At 35.0% G+C, this 25,442-nt stretch overlaps 2 protein-coding genes across 7 annotated transcripts in view; one reads left to right on the top strand and one right to left on the bottom strand.

Moving 5' to 3' along the window:
• The window catches only part of LOC145279929 (transcription factor MafK-like), a 208,054-nt gene extending 205,388 nt beyond the window's left edge, over positions 1-2,666 (bottom strand). The window contains exon 1 of the mRNA XM_080131503.1: positions 2,529-2,666. Within this exon, the coding sequence (XP_079987629.1) occupies positions 2,529-2,615 (87 nt within the window). The 5' untranslated portion in view covers positions 2,616-2,666. The remainder of the gene's footprint in view (positions 1-2,528) is intronic.
• Positions 1-25,442, top strand: part of LOC145279928 (85/88 kDa calcium-independent phospholipase A2-like) — a 421,383-nt gene that overhangs the window by 34,153 nt on the left and 361,788 nt on the right. For 3 of the 6 annotated variants that reach the window (XR_013868488.1, XM_080131502.1, XM_080131498.1), the window contains exon 1: positions 2,780-3,101. The exons of 2 other annotated variants lie outside the window; for them this stretch is intronic. The gene's annotated coding sequence lies outside the window, so the exon portion shown is untranslated. One more of the 6 variants, XM_080131501.1, reaches the window with a different exon arrangement.

The following is a 25,442-nucleotide window of genomic DNA, read 5'->3' as shown; positions in this document are numbered from 1 at the left end:
TTTGCGGGGGGGGGGGGTCACACTGTTTAATTGTTGAGTAGGGTTCATTTAAATAACCAGTTTCGCTTAACAGTCTAAAAATAGCCTCTAATAGTAGATCGACCCAAATAAAAAAAAATGATGACGCAGCGTTTTTTCTGCGTTATCAAATGAAAAACAAAACAATTACAAAAGTTACTTTTGGAAAGTAAGATTATACATTTTTATCAGGCTAAGATTAGAGTAGTATCTGTTTTGTTCTCGGTTATGTGAAATTTTTCTAGATTGAAGTATTTTTGTGTTATCAGTCTGAACGCTCTTATGTTCAGAAATGGCCACACCCTACAAAGAAATCCTTTGAGACTGAGGCAATTTTAATTTTTTTGTCTCAATTAGCGTTTTTTTTTTTTCTTTTTTTATCTGGATTTTTCTCACATCAAAAACTGACCTAATGTCTACTTAAATATAAAACGCACTGTGTGTGTGTGAATTCATTCCCTATGAACTCTAAAACGGCTCGGCCGATTTTTATGAAATTTAGCGGAAATTTACTTTATGTATCTGATAGTGTTCTTAGATATGTTCTGTATCAGAATGCCTTTGATGAGTATCGAAAAAATTCTATTAAAGAAAGAACTCCAATTTTGATTCAAGTTAGGATCCTTATACAACCTAAGATAACAAGTGGACTTGAGAAGTTTTTTTTTACTGCACAAGCAGAAGGGCCCGGTCCGTCGTATAAAATCAACAGTAGATTCTTTGATAAGATAGGTAAATGAATATTTCTGTTTAAAGCAAAATCAAACCAAGATACTTGACATTTGCATTTTGAACTTTAATTCAAGCCATTACAAAAAATAATTTTATAAAATAAACATTACATTCTCTACAGTGACTTGTGGACAACGTCACTGCGGGGAGGCATGTGAAGCTTGCACCACGCTGGGTTCCCGACTAGAGCAGACGATCACTCAATTTGATTTAAAAATGGGCGATTTCATCCATTTCGATGACAAAATATTGGAAGTATAAAATATTCGTTGATCCTGATTCAATCACGGCCAACGTCAGGACTCTCTGCTAGTTCTGCCGAAAAATCACAAGATTGTATCAATCCAAAAATGTCAGACATTTTTTTTTTTAACTGCGAATACAAAAAGGTTCTTTTTTTTTTTTCTGTTGTTTTTGTTTGTTTTTAATCCAGAATAAAACTCTCGCGGACCTGAACGAGCTTTCCCCCTAGCCGTAAAATTATTATCGTCGATAACAGATATAACTTGAATATTAGGAGGAGAAAAAAAATTGTTCAAAGTTTATTCAATGACTTTTAACGTGAGGTATCACTTTGAAATGATAATGTTTCTTTTGCACCACTAAAATAGCTTAACGAGGAAAGTTTTGCTGATTGACCGAAAAGTTGGGTATCAATTTAATAGAACGTTATAATTTAAAGGTGATCCCCCATATTAAAAGTCATTCAATAAACTTAAAAAAAAAAAAAAAAAAAAAAAATTCTTGCTGAAAAGTTAAGTCTGTTAAAAAATAAATAAATAAAATAAAATAAGAAAACGTGAAAAGGAATTAATTTTACGGCGGGAGGAAAGAAAGCTCGTTCAGGCACGGCCACCGAGAGGTCCGACAAATTCTCTACCTAACTAGCAAAGTTTCAATGTCGATAACAGATTTTATTCTATAAATTCTGTCTTAAATTTAATGGCGGCGGTCAGCCACAACATACTAGAAGGTCTTGACCGCACTTAAATGTCGGGACGACAGTTTTGTAAGTATAATAAGTTTATATAGACGTTAAAACTTGGGTAAAGATTTTCTCCACTAAACCAACAAGCAGCAAAATCCCACCCCTTCAGTGTTAATGTTAATAGATGCCGGAAAGAATTCTATTTTTCTTCTCTCGGACTGTTAGATTTTGGAATTCCCTCGCTGTTTCTTGCTTCCCTGACTGTACTGACGTGTAGAAGTTTAAATGAAATGTGAAGACACGTCATGCTATCCCCCCTCACACACCCACACGATCCCCCTGTTAGACATGACCCAACCCAAATAGTAGCTTCTTACATCTAAGTGGCAATCAATACGCCTTGTTTTGGGTGAATTCACATGAACCAGATTTACCCCCTCATTTTTTTCAAAATACGAGTAAAGTTTAATTAATGACTGCTGTTACTGCTGTGTTTACGACATGCATGTCCTGGATGGACATTTAGCCACACATGAATGAATAAAATGAGGATTATAAATAGTTGATTTGGTTAAATTCGTTCCGATCTAATTTTTTATGACGAGTTTGTCTCGGGTTTATAGATAGACAGAATATACAGTATACACGTCAGTATACAGCTGGACGACCACGTTTTGAATATTCAGTACGGGACCGCCGCGGACCGGATATCCTCACCAAAAAAATGTAAACACTTTTTCGCATAAAATCTTTCGCCGACACGACTAGCTTTTGCATAGTGTTTACACGTGTTATAACGAAAAAATTATATTTATTCAGAATCAATACCTTCGTTTAATTAGAAACGTACCTTCTTGATTTTTACGTGTCTTGATATCTTGATGGACGATTTACTCGAAGAAGGTGTTGCTGGTGCCGGCCGGCGATTACCAGCCATTGGAGGCGGAAAAACTAAAACTCACGCCAATAATTAGATGTAAATATTTGTAAAAAATACAAGGAGTATTTAAAAGTGTTTTGTGAAAAATGTCTGTAGTATTTTTTTTTTTTTAGGTGTTTATAAATATCGGCAAGGCACCGTGGTTGTCAGGTAATGTAAAGCTATTCTTCTTTTCTCAACATAACTTTCGTATTCGAGCGATGATTTTTTTTATTATTAAAAAAAAATTAATATAAAATTATTTATTTTATACATATGTCTACTCTTGTAAATAGCTTCTAAAATTTAAACAATTTTTAATCTTGATTTTCTATTTTACTTCTTGTTTATGAATTTTTATAATAAAATGTGCATTTTTTTTTCTGCTGAGAATAAGTAGTTAGCTTTTATAAATGGCGGTTTAAAGCAGACGTCTGTTGACTGAAAGTGGTTTCTCTTGGATTTTGATGCATTAACCAGTTTAATTTTTAGTCAGTTTTACAGGTAAAAATTATTTCACTTTTTATTATGTCTATGGATAAGTATATATTGTATAAAAATGGCGTCCTTATTGCAACAATATCATTTTCATTTCTGTATCGTAGTTTTGTTGAATGACATTGTTTATTTTTCTTATGAAACGTGCAATGATATTGTTTTTTTCCCCTGTATTTTCAATAAGATTAACTGTTTGTTTTTATTATATCTAAAGCATTAAGTAGTTACTGATACATCTCTTTTTATTAAATTTTAATTTTAGACAAGAGAAAACTTTCAAAAATAAAAGTGAAACTAAACGGGGTATCTTTTTTTTCCTTTTAGTATTCCACGAATATTTTGATTTAAAAATAAAAATCTCTCTAAATTTTCTCATATTATTTTTAAATTCTTTTGAATTTTGACATAGTAAACTTTTGAAAAGTACATTGTGTGTTGGTTTAAATTTTAAATGCAACAGTTTTTTTGTTGTTTGTACTCATCATGCACTTTTTGATCCGTTCTGAAATAATTGCGTTATTATTTTGAAAGCCAGTCTTAACATGGGGACAGGAAGGTGTTGTGTACCTATTCTTTACTTTCACCTAACAATTTATTAAAAACGGACATCGTAAAGCTTTACTTAAACTTAAATACTATTTTTAAAAAATAGCGCGGATCGATAAGTGCACTAAGCACCTTTTCTTGGGGGGGGGGGTCCAAACCTAAACTGTTTTACCAGCTCATTTAACCATTTGTAAAATAATCACATTTTAAAGAAGCTGTTTTAGTTCAAATGTAGACGAAACATTTAAGAACGTGACGAGGATTCTCGAGTTTCTACGACAAATGACGAAATATGCAGACGATAGAATGTGGCGACAAATATTTGGAAAATTAGTGCTTACGGCCCGCTAATTCCACGAAGTCACTCTGTGCTGCCAGTTTTTAGCTAATAGGAATCTAAGCAGGCGACTTTTTCATAAATTGAAAGAAATAAAAAATTAATTTTTATCGCGCATGTTAGAGTAAGAGTTTAGGGTCTGGGAATTAGATAAATGTCTGTTTGTTTGTTTTTCGTTGCATTTTAAAAAACTGAGGAACGCTCGGTCGGTCTTTTTCGGTTATTTCCGTCAGCTAGCCCAAGCCAACTTTGTGGAAATCGCGTGTCGTACAATCCATAAGTATCAGAAAATTCAATCCTCTCCCTTCTTTACTTTGGATAAACTTTTTTTACGAGTCCCTATTGATTAAGGTCCTAAGGCCACTCGAGGATAAAGGTTAATGAGTGTATGGTAGCCATTGGGACACAATTGTTAGTAGTGGGAATTTGATATAATTTGATTATTTAAGGGGACCGATTAGCAATAACTTGTTTACGTTGGACTTGAAAACGACCATATGGTAGTCATCCGGGCAGCTCTGGGAAAGAAACTTTCTTCATGAAATTCACGTTTAGATTTAAGCACAGATAGAGAGTGGGGGGGAATCGTTGATAGTAGTTGTAGCTAGACAAATGTTTTTTGTGAAAGTTTAGCAAGGAGCTGGCATAGATTGGAGCTCAGACGAGCAAGCACTTGTCATGAAAATTACGGTACTTATGAACTCATGTTAATGTTATTATTTACAAAGCTATTCTTAATATGGGGAAGGGTGTTTTGTAATTATTCTGTACTTTCACCTAACAATTTAATAAAAAGATATTGTAAAACTTGAATTTAACTTGAAAATACTGTTGTTTAAAAATAACATGGTAACATAAGTGCATAAGCAGCAAATTAACAAAGCAAAGACAGGCAAGCAACGTCTCTTCAGTGAGAAAGAGGTTGTAGGGACGAGAAAAGGGCATCAGCTACCAGGTTTCAAAGTCAGTTTTGAACTCTGTCAAAGCAGGATAGGTTTCCAAGCAGTTCTTGCCCAAATTAGGATGTTCTTATACAGATAGAGCATTGCATTGGCAGTGAGATATCTATTGGAGTGGTAGAATGATTTAACCATTTTTCCGACGACCTTGGCAATGGATTTGATGTAAGGCCTTCATTTCAGATCAAGGGTGAAGGTCAGACCCAGAATGTCATAAAAACATGGTGCTTCCTCAAGAATAGAGCCATTCATTTCAATTTGAACCAGATGGAGGTCAGGGCATTGATGATGGAAAGATAAAAGCTTGGTTTTAGATGCATTAAAATTAACCAGCCACCGTTTTCCTTATTGCACCACATGATCAATATCAGAAGAGAGAAAAACAGACATTGGTCATTTCCAACCCTTGTAGTGTTACCATAGATGGTAGTGTCGTCTGCATAAATATCTACAAATGATCTAAGAATGTGATCTAGGTAATCATTGATGAATATGTCAGTCATTTTCTATTTTGCCAACATCACTCTCCACTAGTTCTTCACCTTAATTTTGTAACTATGCATATTTCCAATTTATCAAACTTGCTCTTTCATTTGTAGCCCCCCCCCCACTCTGCAAAATAAATAAATTAAAATAAATAAAAAACATTCTGTTGTTTTGGAAATCAAGAAAACTACACAATAAATATGGTCAAGGGTGTGAGTTCTATTATAGAAACGTTGATTTAATTTGAATAAAATATGTGCTTGAAAGCCAAATCACAACATAATAAAAAAAATAAAAATTTTACTTGTTTGAAATTTATAATTTAAATATATTTTGGAGCCAAACTCCATCCGCAGTATGTTGTTCTGTTTCTTCTTTTTTTTTTTTTTTTCGTTCTCCAACTTTACAACATGACGAGAAAGAAGAAAATAAAGAAAGAAAACAACATACTGAGGATGGAGTTTGGCGCCGAAATATATTTAAATTATAAATTTCAAACAAGTAAAATATTTTTTTTATTTTCTTAATATTATGTTGTGATTTGGCTTTCAAGCGCAATTGATGCGTATTTTATTTTATTCAAATTAAATCAACGTTTCTATATGGAACTCACACCCTTGACATTAATCTCGCATTGCCAACGCACAGTTCCAACATTTCAAAATAAAACAGCTAAGATACAACGCATGCCTCTTTACAAACAGACTTTTCTTTCTCCAACTTTATAACATGGCAAGAAAGAAGAGAAAGAAAGAAAACAACATGCTGAGGATGGAGTTTGGCTTCGAAATATATTTAAATTTCAAACAAGTAAAATATTTATTTTATTTTCTTAATATTACGTTGTGTCTAGGGTTATAATCAGGATTCGGTTCTGGGGTTCGGGAAGGAGTGAGTCACTCTCTCGACAACAGCACATGGTTGTCAACTAGTGTTGGGATGATTAATCAGAAATCAGAACTTTTGGGAGTATCGGAATCGGAAAAAATTTGTGCTTATTTTCCCATGCCAAAAGAAAATAAAAACCACAACTTTGCCAAAAACAATTTTTCTTCTAAGAAAAGTACAAAATTATTTGCTATAATTGTGGACGACCTAATCATAAAAGTTTCCAGTGTAATGAACTGGCATCTAAGCTTCAGCCTCTGTCCCATCAACGAAATGTTGCATCCCTCTGCCTGTTCTACAAGTATTTTAATGGTGAATGCTCTGACGAACTGCAGACACTTGTGCCCCCACGACGTAGACACCCTCGACAAACCCGACAGGCAGCTAAATCCCACCCCCACACAGTAGAGATCCCTAGATGTAAAAGATCTTTCTACTCCAGTAGTTTCTTCCCCAGAACCGCTAGACTCTGGAATTCCATTCCAAGTTCCTGCTTCCCTAACTATACTGACATGCAGAAGTTCAAGTGCAACGTGAACCGACATCTTGCTACCCAAATCCTAACATAGTGCCCCAGTAGTTGCTGCCCCTGATAGTAGCCCCCTACACCAAAGTGGCAATACACCTTGTTTGGGGTGAAAATATAATTTAAAAAAAAAAAAAAAGATACAGGATCCAAAATGACCAGAGATTGGAGTTCAGACGAGCATCTGCCATGGAAATAACGATAAAACAAGGACAGGCTCGCAACGTCTCTTCTGTGGGAGAGAGGTTGCAGGGTAGAGAAAAGGGCATCCCCCACTAAACCAAGAAGTCTATTTTGTACTCTGTCAAGGCAGGATAGGCTGTTTTTAGCAGCTCCTGCCCAGATATGGCAACAGTATTCCATCCTTGGACGTACTTGGCTTTTATATAGATAGAGAATTGCATCAGTAGTGAGATATCTTCTGGAGCGGTAGAAGGATCCCACCATCTTTCCAGCGACCTTGGCAACAGACTTAATGTACGTGTTCCATTTCAGATCAGGAGTAAAGGTCAAACCCAGAAGCTTGTCAAAACACTGAGCCTCACCCAGACGAGAGCCATCCATCACAATTGATGCCAGCTGGGGATCAGAGCGTTGATGATGCAAGGATAGGAGTTTGGTTTTGGATGCATTAAAGGAAACCAGCCACATCTTCCCCCCCCCCCTGAACCACGCGCTCGAGATCAGAGGAGAGAGAATCAGAGAGAACTTTGTCATTTACAGCCTTTGATGTGTTGCAGTAGATGGTTGTGTCATCAGCATAGATGTCAACGAATGATTTAAGTATGTGTTTAGGGAGGTCATTGATGTAGATCAGGAAGAGAGTTGGGCCCAGGATTGGCCCCTGAGGGACTCCAGCATTTATATTGCAGGCCTCCGATTTTTGTCCATCTACCACTACTCTTATGAGCCTATCGGAGAGAAATGATTTGATTACATATTACTTTTTTTTTTTTAAGTTACATGAAGTGTGCTACATCAGTACGCAAAAAAATTTAGAATCTTTTGGATTAGAAAATTGGTTACTATTGACAACTACAATATGGTTTCGTGGAATTTTCGACAAAATTCATAATACTTAAATGAGAAGAGGAGGGTGTCACTCTGGGTTAGATACTATTATTTCATACTTTTCCCTTGCTGTTGTTGAAACTTCCAAAAGGGCATGTTGTATTTTACGAGCATAGTGAGTGTTCATTCACTGATTTGCATGTACTTATGGAGTATTGTTGCCACATCTGGGGAGGAGCTGCTTAGATCATCCTTTCCTAGCTGGACAGGGTACAAAACTGATTTCAAAATCTAGTGGATGATGTTTTCTCCTCCCTGCCACCTCTTTCTCGCAGAAGAGATGCTGTGGGCAGAGATCTGCTCTATCATTATTTTCATGGTAGGTGTTCCACTGAGCTTCACTCTATGATCCCGTCCTATCTGTAAAACATTCACAGCAAACACTTGCTTTCCATTACTCTCCATTACTGCTTATAAATAAACAAAAGTTCTATGACATCCGTGGAACACAATACCATGGAGTTGCTTCCAAGCTAACTATAACATAATCGTTTTCAAGTCCAATGTAAACATTTTCTTGATGAGTTGTTCATTTGAATAATTCATTCTATTCAATTTCCACTATCACTGATCTTTAGTGCTGTCTCACCTGGCACTCCTTAATCCTTATTCTTGATCAAGCTCGAGGTCTTGATAAGCGGTAACTCTATAGTAAAAAAAAAAAAAATAATAATAATCTAACTTGTAAAAGTAAGTCGTTTCAGAGTAATGCCGAAACACATTTTACCGTAGATAATTGACAGTCATAAGCTAGTATTACAAAAAAAAAATAAGTCATCAGACAGAAATTTCAATCAGCATTTGGGATTGAATCAAGTGAGTTTTTTGTTTTCCCACTGAGCAGTGACGGCTGATTTTTTTTTTTTTTTTCAAACCTATGATGATGCTGATAATTGTACAAAGCATTGGGCCATATGGTTAATTGAGAGATTGGAAACAAAGATGTGTTGCAATTGAAGTTAATTTTTTTCTTACTCTCATTGTCCAAATAAAGTCAGTGAAAGGGATTCTGACCAATCTGTGCAAGAGTAGGAAAAAAAGTATTTTGTGACTCAACCGATTACTATTGCTTTCATACTGGTATGCTTCTCTTGTGTCGTAGGTTGATTATCTCTGTTGCTGTGGCATTGCTGACTTTTTATCAGTATTCAGGGGATCGAAACGTCTTCATCGACTGGACAGTACATCCTCCCGTATTATGTTTTTTTTAATCAGGAAATGCAGTCACTAATAAAGTGAAGAATGGTAACTGTAGAAAAAAAATAAATAAATGCTAAATTAAACACTTTGGGTATTCAAAGCACAATATTCTTGGTTTTTGTTTAAAGTTAATATGTATTTTAATTCAAAACTAGTATGTACAGGAACTCCAAGACTTTCATAGATAGAGTATTAATTATCTTTTGCTCTGGATGTGACTTGGGGGTTTTCAACTTTGATTTTGCAACTCACTAATTCATGGACAAACGATAGAATTTTCTTTTCCAGGCTTTTAGAAAAATAATTTGTATTGAAGTGGTGGGGGCAAATGCAGCATGTCTCCAAACTAAGTCATATCTCTAATTCCACAACTGTTCACTTCCTGATAAATTCATGCTCTGCACCATTTTATATACAAGACAAGGTCACTCAGCATCACTTTGATTAGTGCTATTTACCTCAACCAACGAGCAAGCCAATTTGGTCATTGACTTGAAGCTGGACTTCCTGTGTCAATCACTATCTTCATTCTTGTATAACTCCGATATCTCTTGCAATCAGGTTTTCGCTGTAACACTATAACTCTTCCCCATTAAGTTTGCATTGTACAACCTATCCTTGAATGAACAGGCCTGATATCTCATGGATATAATGGGTTTAGAGTTGGTGATGACTATTTGAAGATAGAACCAGTGTATGCTGTGTACCATAGGAACAATCAAAGTTTCTCATGGAGCCATGGTAACCGTTGTCTCTTACGAACACTGTTCCAGGTGAGCTGTAAGCAAAAGACTGAATGAACTGACAAATCCTACTTGATAACTGAAGTTTTATTAGAACATTGAAAGAATAGCAAATTTTATTGGAATAGGGAAACTGTTGTTGGGAAGTTTTCTTACTTTGGTGATACCATTGGAGCAGGTGGTAGTGCGATAGCAAGATTTAGGAATTATAGATTACGTTCAGGGAACTTCTACCATTGTTAATTAATAGAGCATTACCACTTTTAACCAAGGAAAGAGTCTATCAGACGTGTGCACAGTGTAAAATATGAAAGTAAAACTTGGTTGAGAACGTATGGAAAGAAATTATGAGAATATGATGAATGTATAATGTGACTCTTAAAGACAGGCTTAGGTTTGATGATCTCAGAAGATTAAATCTGAATAGTATAGGGAGATTTGTATGCTTGTTTCCTTCAATAATTACAAGAAACCTTCTCTATCACCAATAGCAATGGCCAAAAACACATTACCTGAAAGTACTTCCTTTAAACTCCTCGGCCTAATATTCAGAGAACATGAGCTGGAACAGATATATTGAGAGCATTGCCAAGGCTGATGCACTCTCTCTACAGTACTAGAAAGCTACTTACACCTGGCATTATCCTGTACCTCTATAAGGCCACCATTCACCCATGTATGGAGTACTGTTGTCATATTTGGGCTGGTGCACCTGCTTTTAGTCTCTCCCTCCTGGACTGGGTTCAAAAGAGAATCGCCAACCTGATAGATCCTGAACTGTCATCTAAGCTTCAACCTCTGTCCCATCGACGAAATGTTGCATCCCTCTGTCTGTTAAGTACTCATGCAGATGCAGAGTGTGATCCAGATGTAACTCAGCGCATGCCCGGCTTTCCTCGGAACATGACATCAACAGCCAGAGTAAGCCGAGCGTCGCTGAGGAAATTAAGCTGTCTGACGTAACATAAAGTTGAACCAATGACAATGTAGCATGATGGTTTTCAACACGACGCGCGTTCACACAATTTGAAAATTCAAAGCAGCAGACGACAATTTGGAAGAGGAAGAAAAGAAAACAAATTAGTAAAAAAAAAGAAAAGCAAAAAAAAGCACACTATTTTGTACTTTCACATCAGAAAAAAAAAACATGAAGTTTACAGCCTTAAGTGAGCAGCTGAAAACACCAGCCGGAGTTCTCGACTTTTGTCAAGAAATAAAATTACTGGCATGAATGAAAACGTGTGCTTCATGTGGACACAGGTGCAATCTTATTATAAAAGAAAAAGTAAGCGATGGCTATGCCTGGAGGTGTCAGGCTACCAAATTTACATCATCTGGACTGGTAACTTTTTTTTGCCAAGTCTAGGCTGACAATTGCCATCATAATTAAAATCATCTGCTTGTTGGTGTTCGAGTGAGCAACACTGAAAGACCTCCAGTGCGAATGCAGAACACGATCTACGCACACACACCATTAATAAAACAACGGTCTGAGGAAACCACAACAATATCTGTTTTAATATGAAAAAAAAAATATCCCACCCAGCTTTGTTTCAACTTTTCTAGTTTTCAGGTTTTTCCTTGAAAAAAAAAAAAACTTTACAAAATAAATTCCTTGAAAGTATTTATTTGACTTAGCTTTGAACCTTTTCTTGAGCAAAAAACCTTTAACATTATTTATTTAAAAATATAACTTAAAATTTAAGGTAGGTTTTCTTTTCTTGTTATGCTTTCATCGGCGACACTCTGCTTAATTTCCTTGGCGACACTTGGCTTATTCCGGCTGTTGACGTCATGTTCCGGAGAAAGTCGGGCGGGCACTGAGTTATGTCTGGATCACTCTCTGCATGAGTACCAGTATTTTAATGGTGAATGCTCTGACAACTACAAACGCTTGTACCCCCTCGACGTAAATACTCCCGACAAATCCGACAAGCAGCTAAATCCCATCCCTACACTGTAGAGATCCCTAGTTGTAAGAAAGCCTTCTACTCCAATAGTTTCTTCCCCAGAACTGCTAGACTTTGGAACTCCCTTCCGGGATTCTGCTTTCCCAACTGTACTGAAATGCACAAGTTAAAATGTAATGTGAACAGACATCTTGCTACTCATCTCCTTTCATAATATCCCTGCAACTTATGTCCCTGATAGTAGCCCCCCCCCACTTCAAAGTGGCACTGTGCCTTATTTGGGGTGAAAATTGAATAAATGGGGGAGAAAAAAAAAAGAGTATGTGTAGAACAGTTGAGTTAGAAGCTCTAGTTCACGAGATGCCAAGGGAAACGAGAGGAAGTGATAATAGATTTGAAAAAGAGATAGATACTTGATCAGCGACTGATTAATTTGAAAGTTAAATTTCTTAAAGCTATTCAACACATTCAAACATGTTAAATCAAATATGATTCTGTTCTATGATTTTAGTTGAATTTCTTTTCGTTTTTCACCTAATGAATTTCCACTTATCAAAGCTCAAAGGCCACTCGAGAATAAGGGTTAATAAGTTTTTCAGGTGAACGAGATAATATTGTGGTGATTTATAAAGATGGTTGCAACCGAGCAGAATTTGATGGATGGTTCAACAAAAATTTGTTTATGTTGGACTTTAAAACAACTGTTGTAGTCAGCTAGGAAGCTACCACACAGTATGTTATTCCACAGACAGGTACTTCTGAGAAAGAAACTTTGCTCATGGAAGCTCCATTTAGTTTTAGCTACACAGAGGAAGAAAGATAAATTATTGATAATGATTGTAGCTAGACGAGTTTTTATTGTGACTGTTTTACTGGAGGGAACCATAGATTGAAGCTGCGTTGAGTACCTACCGTGAAAATAATGATAGAGCTGAGATAGACTAGCAATATCTCTTCTGTAAGAAAAAGAAAATGGCATTGTCAAATAGATTTCTAAGTCAGTTTCGTACTCTGTCAAGGCAGGAAAGGGTGCTCTGAACCACAACTCCCTAGATGTGTCAACAATATTCCGTTTTAGGATGTATTTGATTCTTATACAGGTAGGGGATAGCATTAGGAGTAAGATACTTTTCAAGCAGTAGAATGGTTCAGTTGTTTTTCTAGTGGCCTTATCAATGGATATGATGTAAGTGTTCCGTTTCAATTCTAAGTGAAGGTCAGCCCCAGAGGCTTATCAGAACAGAGGACTTCCTCAAGAAGAGATATTCATTTTAATTGGAGCAAAGTGAGATTTGATTACTATCTTAAAATGAATTAAAATTTTTAACAATACAACATAGTTTATTTGTAAAAGAAAACACCATCTCTACAATTATATGAATGCAACTTTGTCTCTCTCTGTGTTAATTCATTCCTTAAAGACTCCGAAACTGCTGAATAGATTTTCTTTAAAATTTACAGAACTTTAGCATATAAATTTGGGAGTGATCTTAGTTTTGTCTCAGAATACCTCCGATAATTATCGATAATCAAAACCGTTATTTTAATTTATCCATCATTGATAAAGCCATTTTTTCCATGTCGTCGCTTAGCAACAATGATAGAACGGGTCGTGAAAATTCTACTGTTGATAGCGTGTTTTTTTAATTTATTTATTTATTTTATTTTATTTTTTTTTTTTGCATGACGTGGTTCATAAATTTCTTAATTTTTTTTCATTAACTGCAAAGAATTTTGTAAGACTTGAAAATTTACATGTTTTTTTTTTCCTTGTTTTTTTTTTTTTTTTTTTTGCATGATGTGAGCTGTAGGTTCAAACTCTGCACGTAAATTTCTTAATATGTTTTTTTTTTCGTTAACTGAAAAGAAGTTTATATAAAATAATTTTATAAAAGAAACAGTAGGTTCTCTATATTGCAATGTAGAATAACATATATTTTGAACTAAGTTATTGCATAGAGGCATGTGGAGCTTCCTCTCAGGTGATTTCACGAATTTCAATAACAATAAAAATAAAGGAGTGTGAAATATTTATTGATCATCATTCAATCCCGGGCAATGTCAGGTCTCCTACTAGTCTAATATAATATTACAATGAGGTCAAAACAAGTTGGGAAACCGCTTATTACAATCAAGACTTTTCTAGAGAAGGACCTGTACCTCTCTAGATTGAAGCTTCTGGCCTCAAGAAGTGAGCAAGCATCATAGCACAAGTTTTGAGAATATTTCACTATCAATTGATGGATGACCCATGACTAATCCAGACAACTAAAGTAAATACACATAGGTAAACTAACTCCTAATCTACAAAAAAGAAAAAAAACATGAATGGGTTGTCTACAAAAAAGAAAACGTGCAGGTAGATCGTCTATTGATTGCATGTTTGTAGTTGGTGTAAAGCTACGGAAAGAGATGAATGACAAATTTATTTTAATTTGAGTAAAATATTTATCACAAAAGGTGGTTTCCCAGAAAAAAAAAAAACAGTCAGAATTGGAACAATTAAGGTATATCTAAACCAGGTCTTTTAAAATTTCAAGGTTCAAAGTTTTGGGCTAAAAACAAACAAAAAAATTACTCCATAGAGGCTGGAGTTCATATCAATAAATTTATTTATTACTAGCAGTTCCGCCCAGCTTTATTGTGACTTTATTGCTCGGGCCCTATGTACTGTTCATAACTTTGTTCATATGTATAATTTTGTTCATATGTATATATTCAAAAATGTGAATATGTGCCTTTGCAAAAAATAGGAACTACCTTGGTAGGGACCGCAGACGTCAAATTTGTTTTTTCTTTGACCTCAATTTTGACCTTTTAACATTTATTGTTTTTGGGCTCATATTAACTTAAAATGTTTGACCCATATCCAAGTAACCTACATCTAAAATTTCAAGTGTTTAGACCCAAAATTGGCGGAGGAGTTTGGTAGCATCTGCAAAGGTCAACTCTGTAAACAGCCGAATTTTCGCCCAAAACTGATTTAAAAGCTTGCTGCATGTCTGAATACCCATTATGTAAAATTTCGAATGTTTAGACCAAAAAATTGGCTTAATAGTTTGCTAGAAATCACAAAGGTAAAATATTTGGAACTTTGACCCCTTGACAGTCAAATTTTCAGCAAAAAAACAAAACGATTAAAAAGCTTGCCCTATGTCTGAATACGCTTTATGTAAAATTTCAAATGTTTAGACCAAAAATTGACTGAGTAATTTAGTAGAGACCGCAGAGGTCACTTATTTTTAACTTTTACCCCAATTATGACCCCTTACCATTTATCGTTTTGGGCTCAAATCAAGTTATTAAGTTAGATCCATGTCCAAGTAACCTATATCTAAAATTTAAAGTATTTAAACTCACAATTGGCAGAGGAGTTTGGTAGGGTCCTCAGAGGTCAAATCGTTGAATTTCGACCCCTTAAAAGCCAAATTTCTGGCCAAAAACGGATTAAAAAAGATTTTCCCAAATCTCAGTACCTTGTATATCAAATTTCGAGTCTGTAGACTTAAAATTGAGTTATTGCATAGGGAAATGTACACACACAGATACAGACACGTTCACTTTTATAGATATATAGATTATACTGAATCTAATTTAATCACTGCTTGTTTTCCTAAGATTTTTTGTGATATATTTTATTCACATAAAATACATGTTCAAATTTTCTTCTCAATTTGAATATCAAGTTAGGTTTGAAAAACTTTCATTTTAATCATTCTAATAGTTGTAAGTTACAATAAATTCACCAAGTGACCCATCATTTATTATGTGTCTATTAATCTCCCCCCACCCTCATGCTATGTTGTTTAACCTTCTGCTTTTATTTTATACAGTTTCTATTATTCTTTTCTCTCTCTCTCTCTCTCTCTCTCTCTGTCTGTCTGTCTGTCTGTCTCTCTCTCTCTCTCTCTCTCTCTCTCTCTCTCTCTCTCTCTTTACAAAGGTAATAAAATTTAAGATTGAAGCTGTCCATTATATTTAAAAAAAAAAAAAAAAAAAAGAAGAAAAAAAAGGAAATATAATCAGAGGTTATAATACTATTTAGTAAGTGAAGATATAACTGGTGAGAAAAGACTAAATTTACGTTTTGTCTTTAGTTTTATTTCATAGTGACACGCAGTTGCAAAAATGTATTAAAATCAGTGTTTTTAATTACAAATCTTTGAAATTCTTTGCAATAAATCCGCCATGGCAAAGCGTCTTATTTTTTAAATGTCCCCCATTTTTTTTTAATAATCACGCAAACAAGGAGACCAATTATGTGATCAAAACATTCTTAGTGTCAAAGCCAATTATCTCCAAATGGAAGATTTACATGACCTCTGACAACGTAGATTATCCTTCCAGACTGTTGTTAGCATCATTTTATTAAACACAAAAATCTGACCTCAAAATATAAAGAAAACAATAAATAAATAAAAGAAGGAGGGTAAACTTACTTGAATGGCAAAAACTGTGTCCCGCACTTAAAAAAATATTATTTTAAACCGCATGAAGGTTGCCAGCATTCATAATAAAAGACGTGCTCTGGACTTCCTGGCCTTTTAGTTAGGAGCAAAGTGTGACATCTGTTCTGATAGTGCACTTCATCTTTTCTATCCTTAATCAGTGAGTGAGAGGTCCTTTTAGACTGAGGTAATTTTTATTTTTGTTCCAGAGTGCTCCTTTGTAAGGAGCTGGATTTTCTCCACCATAAAAACCGACGATGTCTAACTCTATCCTCGCTGGAAGGCAAGTAAATACAGACTCTAACAAAGCATATCATTAGTCTATGCCAGTATTCAGTTTAGCAATGCCATCTCTCAGATGACTGAAGTTATAGATTTGTAGTGTTAAGTTCTCACTTCATTAGAAGATTTTTTTTCTCTAAGTAATTTATATTTGTTCTTATGTTGAGTATTAATATAGTTTTAGATTGAAAATCAATCAACATAATAAATTAGAGGTGAGTTATTAACTTTGTTTTTAATATTAATGAATCACTACTTATCAAAGTCTGAAGGCCACTCGAGGATAAGAATTGATGAGGTTGTCAGTTCAGATGATTCGAAATGACGGCTTGGTCATAATTTGATTACTTCAGTGAACGACTTAGAAAAATTTGTTGACATTTGACTTGAAAACGACCATGTTGTACTCTGCTGTGAAACGACCCCACGGTTTTGTACTCCAAAGATAGGAAGTTTTTAGAAAGAAACTTTGTTCTTGGTCGTGCCATTTTGTTTTAGGTACACGGGAAGAAAGGAAAATTCTTTACAATGGTTGATGCTAGACGAGTTTTTGCTGTGAATGGTTTACAGGGAAGAACAAGAGACTGGAAACCCATCCAAGCACCTGCCATAAAAATAACAATAGAGTAGATAAAGGTTGGCATTTCTTCTGTGAAAATGTGGCTGCAGGGAAGAGATAATCTGCTGCTTTGGGCAGCACCTCCCCAAAATGTGGCAACAATACTCTGCCTTAGGATTTTCTGGCTCTTGTACATTTAGAGGATTGCACCAGGGGTGACATACTTTCGAGAGCAATAGAAAGATCCAACCACAATCCTTTAGAGTTTCTAAATAATTCTCGAGGTACAACAGTTTGTAAATGGTTTTAGTTTAGCATTAAGTGGAAAAAATTAACACATGAATCTTATTACTCTAAATGAATAAATTAGAATTATTTCATCTATAATACCTCTCTTACTGTCTGTAATAGAAGATATTACTCACACAAGTGGCTACACCTGTTTAACCTATCGGGTGACAGGATCTGGGAAAGATAAGAAAAGAAAAAATTTAAGTTTTCACATGGGTTCTTTATATATATATATGTTTCATTAATTTATGTAAGAAGGGAATAGTGACTATGAGAAGGATGGATTGAAAAGGATGGGAAGTATAGATTTTGACAGTTGAGAGAGAGAATTGGTGTTGAGAATTACGGTTTAAGTTAAGAGAAGTTAGTATGAATTGCAACATTGGTAAAAAGTTATGACATTTTTTCCCCCCTTTACAAACTATTCCAGCTTTTTATTTTTACTTACAACTCTTATCTTCAGGTAGCCTTGATAAGCGGTGACTCTAAAAAAAAAAAAAAGGAATGGACAGATTCAATATCCGCTGAATACCAGTTAATTTTATAGATCTACTACTGGACCATCTGTCATCGAATGGGTGGAGAAGGCTGTGCATATTTGTAAATTATGCAAAATAAGAGCCAGCAACAGTCATTCCATTAAGGTTAACGAGAGGAGCCTCAGGGATAAACCAGACTTAAACAAAATTAAGCACAGCCTGTATACAACATCTGATACAGGCTTTTTTGTTGCATAGCAGCAATTTATTGGTCAGCGACTTCATCTCAAGGAAATGGTCAACGTTTTATTAGCTGATTTACAGGAATTGTCAGTATCATTTAGTGGTATAAATCACAGAATATTAAGATTTGCCTTTTTGGTAGGATTATCTGAGGATATTAGTAGATGAGTATCATCACAACTGGACAAATTAACAACTGATGAGTTACTGACGCAAGCTTGAAACATCCTTAAGGAACGGATACCAATTGCAGCAGCAGCAGCAGCAGCAGACACTTGTCATGCAGTATATGAACATTGTAGTATGAGGAATGTTTACGCACCAGCACAAAGAACTCTACAATGTTATCGGTGCACTGAGTCGGGTCACATATCTCACAACTGGTATCATCGCCACTCTAGCCTTTGCCAAACAATGAATGCAGAATTGTCTGTCATTTACATCAAAATTGATGATATGCAGTGTTCAGCACTCATAGATTCAGGATGTTCTTGGTGTATAGTTGGCGCAAATTGCTGCCAGATGTGAAGGAAGCAACAAGTGAATGTTATGAGTATCAACGTCTTAACCCAAGAATTTTGTGGTGTAAGGACTGTCACAATCTGTACTGAAAAAGATGACACAGTTGAAGTTGCTGTCCTGATCATGCAAGAAAAAAAAACTTTTGGCTATGACATATTAATTTTAATTGATGCAATAAAAACTTGAGGCAGGGCATTATCACAGCGGCTGGAGGTGTAACACTTTCTTTCTGTAGAGAGAAAAAAGTCTGTGTAGCTATTTCCATTAAGGAAAAGGACTTCTACGCTACATTTGTCCACAAAGAGAAAACCTGTACTATAAGGTGAAAGCGCCAGATCAGCTGTGTAATACAATTCCAGAGTATGTTGTTTCTACTAAGAATGGAGCTGCGTAAAAGGACCTTCAGGTGTGGATTGATAATGGTTGGTTAATACTGTACTTACAGATGTGCACTGAAATATTCATTATTTCTGGGATTTCATGTTGACATACCAGTTCCTATTAGATCACTGAAGTTGAGCACTATTGAACTTGGTCAGTACTAAAATGGGTGACCATTTGGGAATTCCAAATGTTGTATGTGCTTTCTGCTTATCTTACCATTATTTCCAGTCATCCCGGACTTCTCTTTTCCACTGGACTCGAGCAATGCTGATTCAGAAAAAGTACAGTTGTGATTGCGCAACCCTTGCTTCATAATTACAAGTGCAGCAACCCTTACAAGGAGTATTCATCATTTTTCTTAGACTAAACAGAGATGATGACAACGACAAAGGGATTTCAGTTATGTTTGGAAGAAATTCATTTTTTTTTTAATAAGCTGTGATTAACTGAATAAGTTTCTTAAAATTGTTTTGAATATTCCAAAGGAACTGAAATTTGGTGATCTTTATTAATTGATGTCATATACCTATTGTTAAAATTTCATGAAATCAGAGGTATCTAAATTTTCACAAAAAGCTTCCCCCCCCCCTTTTTTTTTAATCCCGTTTGCCTAAAACTAAGTTAAACTAAGTATAACTCACATTACAACCCCTTCATCCTATCTGCTGTGTTCCAAAACTCATCATGATCAATTAATTTAGGAGTGAATCCTATACATCCAAATATAAACATATTTGCATACCTAACTTATATATTATATTAGCCTGGGGGCCTGGCGTTGCCCAGGTGTTTGGAGGTGTATGTTGAGCAAAAAAAAAAAAAAAGTGGTAGTAGGTAGGCAAGCAGGCTTGAACCCATACCGCGAAGGAGGAAAAAAACGTAAAAAAAAAGAGGATAGTTAATTAAATAAGATGGTAATTAACTTTTGCCAGGATGGAGGATATTGACGAAATAAAAAAAAAAAAAGAAAGAGAGGGTGGTGGGATCGAACTCGAAAACATAGGGTAAGGTCTTCCTCCCTAACCATTAGGCCAAAGAGGATATAGAATTGAATGAGTTAGTAATTAAGTTAAGAATCATAGGAATCGCAACGCATGCGCAGAAATGAACGTTGCTTTTAAAACTGGCCAGGGGCCAGGTAAGCTTGGCACTTTCTGTCTGTATTTATTTGTTTAACCACGAAAATAAAATGTGGCACAATTTGCTTAAAAATAAAATTTTCTCGGTATGGAAAGGTTTCCCCCTCCATTGACCGAGAACTAATCTCATTTTAAGAGTGGGTACTGCACCTTAGCCACTTGGCTGTCAAGCCATTGGTTGCGTTCAAATAGTTTCACTTTATTTATATGAAAAAGACAAACAGCCGACACGATGGCATAGTGGGAATTTTGTTTAACTCAATCAAAAATAAGATAGAAATGACTTCTGTTTGCGAATCTTGGAAGTATGTGAAAACTTCTCGCGGAATCTAACCGTCGCAAGAACCCCCACCCAAAAAGCCTTTTGTGGGCATACACAAACACTCGCGCCCAATTTACTCTTTACATATTAGACTAGCGTTGCCCAGGTATTTGTAGGTGTTAAAAATAAAAAAGGCTGAAACCTGTACCGCGAAGGAGGAAAAGAAGGTGAAAAAAAGAGTTGATAATTAATTTTTGCTCATGTGACGAAAGACAAAATAAAAAAATTTTTTTTTAAATAGCTAGAGAGAGAGAGGTGGGATTGAACTCAAACTTTCTTGCTAACCATTACGCCATAGCGGATAGTTAAGTGAATGAGTTGGTAATAAAATTAAGAATCACACAGGTGCAGAAAAGAACGTTGCTTTTATAGCTTGCCGGAGGCCAGTTAAGTTTCCCGCTGTCTGCCGATTTATTTAGTTGATTCCCCACGATGTTGTGGAAAACCAGCTCCCCCTCCCCAAAAAAGGGGAAACTCTGACAGTGTCCAAATAAATAGCAATTGTCTGATATAAAGGATTTCCCCCACATTGATCAAACCTAATTAACTTCAAAACGTCTTGCCCTGGAAGGCCAGAAGGTGCTTACGTTTGCGTCGATTAGTTTCGCTTTTATGCGAAAAAGACAAACAAACACTTTGAAACAAGGGAATTTTTTAAAACTCGATCAAAATAAAGATAGCGACCATGTTTGCAAATCTGATATATTCTGGTATAGGAAGTATAAGAAAACTTCGCTCGAAATCTAACCGACGCAAGGAGCGACAAATAAAACGCTCCCACCCTTTTTGCCTTTTAATAGATAAATAATACAAAAATTAATTCTTTATTAATGTTTGCTCTTTGGTTACATTTCAATGACCTCTTGAAACACTTATATATGTCTGAATTCATTAAGACATTCTTTAGCTTATTTAATTACTGTATATATATATATATATATATATATATATATATATATATATATATATATATAATGCACATAATTGTTTTTCAGTTCATGAATGTAGAGTCCTATTACATTTGGATGACTAACTGCAAAAAGAAAAGAGAAACAAACAAAAACGTCGAGCATTCTCTGTAGCCTCATTAGAACTGGCCTCCATTGTGTGCAAGGTTCAGTAATATTAATTTAAAAAGCCATTACTCAATTAATGTATGACTTTTATAGCAAATAGATTTGGATCTAGTCCAAGGCTTTTGTTTCCTTGCTTTTGCTTAGAAAGCAGTTAAAATTCATGTCCAGAAAATGTATAAATATATACCACACCTTTCATTATTAAGCAGGCCATTTCAACACATTGAATAATTTAAGATTAGTTTTTCTTTAATAAAAGAGATTCTCCTTTCTTTCTTTTCTTTCTGTCATCATTTTTTTTTTTAATGTTTTATTTAATTTAATTTAATTTTTTTTTTTTTAAATTCATTAGCGTGCTGGGGCATGATTAAACACTTTAGGAGTAACGTTCCTTACAAGTGGAGTTTGTGACAGGGTTCGAGTCCTTCGAAGAGCAACAATTGTCACTCCCTGCACTAATGATAGCAAAAGCATGAAACATTAGTGTCTATGTATAGAAAGTGATTAGTTATAATCACACACACGCATATATATATATATATATATATATATATATATATATATATATATATATATATATAAAATTAGTAATCTATATGTCTATAAAAATGAAATTGTGTGTGTTTGTATGTCTGTATGTGTACATTTTCCACCAAACTACTCTGTCAATTTTCAGTCTACAGATTCTAGATTTGACATAAGGGGTACTGAGATTTGGGAAAATCTTTTTTATTGGTTTTCAGCCAGAATTTTGGCTGTCAAGGTGTCAAAGTCGAACGATTTGACTTTTGAAAACTCTACCAAACTCCTCTGATAATTTTGGGTCTAAACACTTGAAATTTTAGATGTACGTTACTTGGACATGGATCAAACGTTTTAATTTGATTTGAGCCCAAATTGATAAATGTTAAGAGGTCAAAATTGTGGTAAAAGTTTAAAAAAAAAAAACTTGACCTCTGCCGTCTCTATCAAATGACTCAGCCAATTTTAACATAAAGTGTATTCAGACATATGGCAAGCTTTTTAATCGGTTTTTGGCCGAAAATTTGGCTGCCAAGGGGTCAAAGTTCAAAAGATTTGACCTTTGCTGTCTCTAGAAAACTATTCAGCCAATTTTAGGTCTAAACATTTTTAATTTTATATAAAGGGTATTCAGGCATGCAACAAGCTTTTTAATCAGTTTTTAGGCGAAAATTTGGCTGCCAAGAGGTCAAAGTTGAAAGAGCTGACCATTGCAGACTCTACCAAACTCCTCCGCCAATTTTAGGTCTAAACACTTGAAATTTTAGATGTAGGTTACCTGGATATGAGCCAAACTTTTTAATATATATATTACAATGCCACCCTACATGATAGCTGAACTAGAAAAATGCTTAAGCCAACTTATTACTAGCCTGGATGATAAATAATTATATTATAGTGTCAATCTAACAAATGTGAAGAAATGTATTTTAGATTTCTCTTGAAAATGCATTTCGGATAGTGGGGGTGAGAAGGAGAGGTCGGTTATGCTATATTTCAACTATGCAAGTAAATGGAACCCCACCTTAGATAAAAAAATTTTTAAAAAATCCCAAAAGTTAAGAAATCCTCCGATTTTGTATAAAACTTTCAACATTTATATATATATATATATATATATATATATATATATATATATATATACATATATATATATACTAGCAGGGAGACCCGACGTTGCTTGAGATTGAATAAAGATCAACGAATGTTCTACTCTTCCAATACTTTTCTTGTTATCACATTTCAATCAGTGAAATCACCTTTTTTTATGTTTTCAATCAAATCGATTGATTGCCTACTCTATTCGGGAACCCACCGTGGTGCACCATGACAAAGCTAACGTTCTGATCCCCCATGTGTCCCAATTGATATGAATAGCTCTCATCTCAAAGAAGCTCCCTTCTTTGACAAACTTCTGGGTTTGACCTTCACTCCTGACATGAAATAGAAAACCTACATCAAATGTGTTGCCAAGGTTGCCAGAAAAAATGGTTGTGTTATTCTATCGTTCCAGAAATTATCTCCCTCCTGACACAATCCTCTACCTGTATAAAAGCCAAATACATCCTAAAACGGAGTACTGTTGCCAAATCTGGGCAGGACTGCTTGGAGCAAGCAACCTATCCTGCTTTAACAGGATTCAAAACCGGCTTTGAAACCTTGTAGGTGATGCACTTTCTCTTCCCTGCAACCTCTTTCCAACAGAAGAGATGTTGCAAGCCTATCTTTGCTCTATTGTTATTTTTATGGAAAGTGCTTGTCTGAGCTTCAATCTATGGTTTCCTCTCTCTGCCAAACCTTCAGACAACTTATCTAGTTACAACCACTATCAACAATTTCCCCACTCTCTGTGCCTAAATAAAAATGCAAATTCCATAAACAAAGTTTTTTTTTTTTCTAAAACTGCGTAAAAAAAAACTTTCCAGCTGACTACAATATAGTCGTCTTCAAGTCCAATGTAAACAAGTTCTTCTACAAAAATTAAATTATACCCAATTTCCATCACTACTGTTATCCCGGTGACCACCGTACACTCATTAACCCTTATCGTCGAGTAGTCTTTGTGCTTTGATAAGTCGTGACTCCGTTGTAAAAAAAAATAAAAAATAAATAAAAAATAGCTGCTAGGGCCGTTCCAAAAGTAAAGCCTCTTATGACTTGTGTTTTTTTTAACTCAAAAGTGGAAGAACTACAAAAACAGGAGTAGTACCATTAAAACGAGTGAGGTTTTGTGCTCTGGAATTTATTTTTCTATATAGTCCTCACTATTTTCAATGCTCTTCTGCCAGTGATGAACAATGGCTGTGGGTGGGCATCCGGAGCACGCTTTGTCATACGAGAGTCATTCCAAAATTAAAGCTTCCTATTTTTTTTTTTTATGTCAAAATGTTGAAGAGCTACGAAGACGGGAGTGGTACTATTAAAACAAGCATACTCTTCTTCTCCAGAATTGATTTTTCTATTCTCAATGCACTTTTGTCAGGAATTAAATGATGTATTTTTTTGTTTCTAATGCACGTCCATAACAGGAGCTACGTTTTTAGAGTTTTACACCATCAATAACTACTACAGAGCGATTAAATTTTCAGGTCACGAATGCATAAGTTCAGTCATCATAATAATGCAATTTGCCATCCCCTCTGATCCATTTGGGTAAAATAAAAAATAGGAGTCATTACTTTTCGAACACCCTTCGTATAAAATACTTGAAGCATAAATGTTTTGGGTTTTTTTTTTTTTTTTCCAAAATTACTAGGATCCGCATTAAATAAACCAAAAAGGGTTGATATGGTATAAAGCAAGTCCAAACTAACAAACCAATAGGTTAGACAATTTCATTTTTGAAATTTGTCTTAATAGTGAATTTCTGTATTGTTGCATTGTCCTGATTTGCCTTTGTTCTTGCTTTGTTATTATTGAAGTATTATATTTCCATTGTTTCATGGCCAACCAATGAAACGATAATAATAATACGGGCAATTATAACTATGTTTCCATATGAATCGTTCAGAATCCGCTTAGTTTGTTAAGTGTTGACTATGTAAACAAAATAATGAAAGAATCTAATCTCGTGGTGTCGACTGGCTCAGCAAATTTGTTATGAAAGCGAGCAGTTTGACCAGATCAAGGCGGACAGGTCATCTACGATAAGTTTCTAAATCTGACACCGCTTGGCTCTCTCGGTTGATCTAAAAACTCTCAAGTATGAAAATAGAAACTAGTTCAACAAGTGCTACACACGGTAACATCATCCTTAGTTGACTTTTTGTTATTGTTCTTTTCATAAGTTTTATTTGCTGGCTGTTAGATTTTACTATTATGTATGACAAATCAAGGCATGGCAAGTGTATGACAACTGTTCCTAGTGATTCTTTATTTGTGTGAAATTTAGGCATAACAACTTAAGAAATTCAG

The sequence above is a fragment of the Euprymna scolopes genome, chromosome 7 (genome assembly GCF_053919585.1).
Source record: "Euprymna scolopes isolate OS-2025 chromosome 7, ASM5391958v1, whole genome shotgun sequence".
Lineage (NCBI taxonomy): Eukaryota > Metazoa > Mollusca > Cephalopoda > Sepiida > Sepiolidae > Euprymna > Euprymna scolopes.
The sequence above is the reverse complement of the archived record's forward strand: the minus strand, read 5'-3'. Positions and strand labels throughout refer to the sequence as shown.